The following is a 2,457-nucleotide window of genomic DNA, read 5'->3' on the forward strand; positions in this document are numbered from 1 at the left end:
GATCGACAAGATCGTCTCATGCTAGGTTTGTTAGGCCCGGGAAATCAGCCCAGCAAGTGAATGGTGACGTCGGGAGAGCTTATAAACTCGTTGACCTGGACTTATTGTACACAATGCGCCCAAGTCGGAAACAGAATCAGCACGACATATATATGGTTCAGCTGAGGGTGCCGCTCTGGGCTCGATGGCAACTGGACTCAAACCTTGTGAGGCGACTCCATATCTCGAGACAAGCAACTTTATAGCTTCTGAATTGTCAAATCCTCGCGTCGCTCTCTAGTCCCAGCTCGGGGGCATCATGCGGTCGTGTTGCACCTGCTGCCTGCGTGTCTCTGCTCGCTGTGCTGCAGACGCTTGAGCTGACCTTGAATGCAGCTAGGCAGGCGCCCAATAGGCGCGCGAGCAACTGAGCGACCGACAAGAATTGAGCACCCCTAGTGGCCCAATCCTCATCGCCACTTCAAGGCAAGCCGCTGCGTTGTGGCGCCCTCGGCAGACAAGGACACCGGCGTCTATGAGAGAATGCACCTCGCAGCCCCTTGTTCGCTGATTTGTCAAACCCTGTTGATGTTCATGCAGCGATTTTACGCTTATCACTGTAGGTGCCTCTGACAGGGCAGCATGAATATATTACATACTTCCGGAAACTCGGATATCGAGCGTAGGCTTATTACTGGTCTTTAGACACCTTGATGACGATCTTCCCGACATGCTGCTGGCTCTCCAGATACTCATACGCTTCTCGGACATGCTCAAAGTCGAAGACCTTGTCCACAACAGGCTTCAGCTTCACCGCCTCAATCAACCGGATCAAATCTTCAAATCTGTATGTCGACCACTGGTGATCGTCAGCCCACAATCACCAGAAGTTGGCTTAGCTGAACGCACTGTTGACGAGAACCAATGATGACACCGTGCAGGTTGGAACCCTTGCCGTGGACGAGCAAGGGCAGCTGGTTGGTGTCCGCGAGCTGGATGAGTGCAAGTACATCAGTTCCTTTGTGACTCCTTATCAAGCAGATCTTCGCATACCCCCGCCACGAAGCCGATGAGAGCCACATTGCCTCCAAACCTCACCGCCTTTGCGGACTTGACGACCGTACCGGGGCTACCAACCTCGAGGACATGGTCAACGCCGCGGCCGTTCGTGATCTTGAGAACCTCCTCCTCCCAGTTCGGCGTCGTCTTGTAGTTGATCAAGTACTTGGCACCGAGCTTCTTCGCCGCCTCGAGCTTCCTGTCCGAGGACGACGTGACAATGACGGTGGCACCCGAAGCGACGGCGTTTTGCAGACCGAAAATCGAGACACCTCCGGTCCCTTGGATTAGGACAGTGTCGCCACCCTTCAAGGTGGGCTTGCCGCCGAAGAGGCCGTTGTAGGCGGTGACTGCGGCGCAAGGAAGTGTCGACGCTTCCTCGTAGCTCAGGAAATCGGGGATGCGAACAAGAGCCTAGCGGATGGAAGATGACAGCGACACCAGCGGCGTCAGTGAATGCGCCACGACGGGCATAACAAAGCATCTGGACGTACGTGCGCAGGGAAAATCTTGTACTCGGTCAGCACACCGTCGATCGGCGCACCCAGCGTCGACGCTATAGTTTCATCGTTCGCGTCCCCGAAAATATGGTCGAGGGAGAAGTTCACCGACACGCGCTCGCCGACCTTCCAGCCCTTGACTTCTTCGCCGACGGCGAGGATCTCACCCGCCACGTCGGAGCCTGGGACGGGGTTCTTCTTCACAGGGAGTGGGTACGTGCCCTTGGCCACGACGATATCGCGATACTGCAGGTTGGTCCCGAAAGTACATTCAGAAGACGCACACGGATATCCCGGGCGTGGATGAAAGACAAACCTGAAGGGAGACGGCGTGAACCTGTTGGAATCATCAGGAAAAACTCCCCGCGCGAATTCACAGAAAATTAGTGCTAATGTCGACTAATGACGCCCGTGGCAATTGGTGGTCTTATATCTCGAGATTTGCGAGCTGGATAAGTTCCTTGAAGGTAATAATAGGCATACATACTTTACTGCAGGCCCAAAAATCAAGGACTGTATGCTCAGAACACGTACAAGGCAAGAGAGACCATCTCTGCGTCTTTCCAAGTCAATTGAAGCCTGCCCTAAATACGGGCGCTCACACCACAGCCGCATCCCATTGCGCGCTCGACGCTCCGTTGCCACGTCTCTCCTTCCGACATCAGTGTGCCCACCCAACCTTTCCTCCTTCTTTTCACCGCTACATACGGGAGTGGCCAGTTTGACTGGTGGGTGATCTAGTACTAGCGGACATGGTGGTATGAGAGTGATACTACAGAAGCTGGGGTCCAGGTGAGTTGTAAGATACCATGCTGCATAGCAACTCGAAGGTGCGTAATGTACTACATCCGAAGGTAACGTCGTCGTCTGTGGCCTTGCCCAGCCGCACTTTGCATTTCGCGCCTCCAAGAAGTAAGTT

The 2,457-nt window shown here is 54.5% G+C and overlaps 1 protein-coding gene across 1 annotated transcript; it reads right to left on the minus strand.

Moving 5' to 3' along the window:
• Positions 1-670: 670 nt before the first annotated feature.
• On the minus strand, positions 671-1,888 carry DICSQDRAFT_150895 (NAD(P)-binding protein; the record flags this gene model as incomplete). Its single annotated transcript, XM_007371835.1, has 5 exons — positions 671-824; positions 889-971; positions 1,033-1,452; positions 1,533-1,784; positions 1,823-1,888. The coding sequence occupies 5 exons, from the start codon at positions 1,886-1,888 to the stop codon at positions 671-673; spliced, it is 975 nt and encodes a 324-aa protein (XP_007371897.1).
• Positions 1,889-2,457: the final 569 nt, after the last annotated feature.

Source organism: Dichomitus squalens, assembly GCF_000275845.1.
Source record: "Dichomitus squalens LYAD-421 SS1 unplaced genomic scaffold DICSQscaffold_351, whole genome shotgun sequence".
NCBI lineage: Eukaryota > Fungi > Basidiomycota > Agaricomycetes > Polyporales > Polyporaceae > Dichomitus > Dichomitus squalens.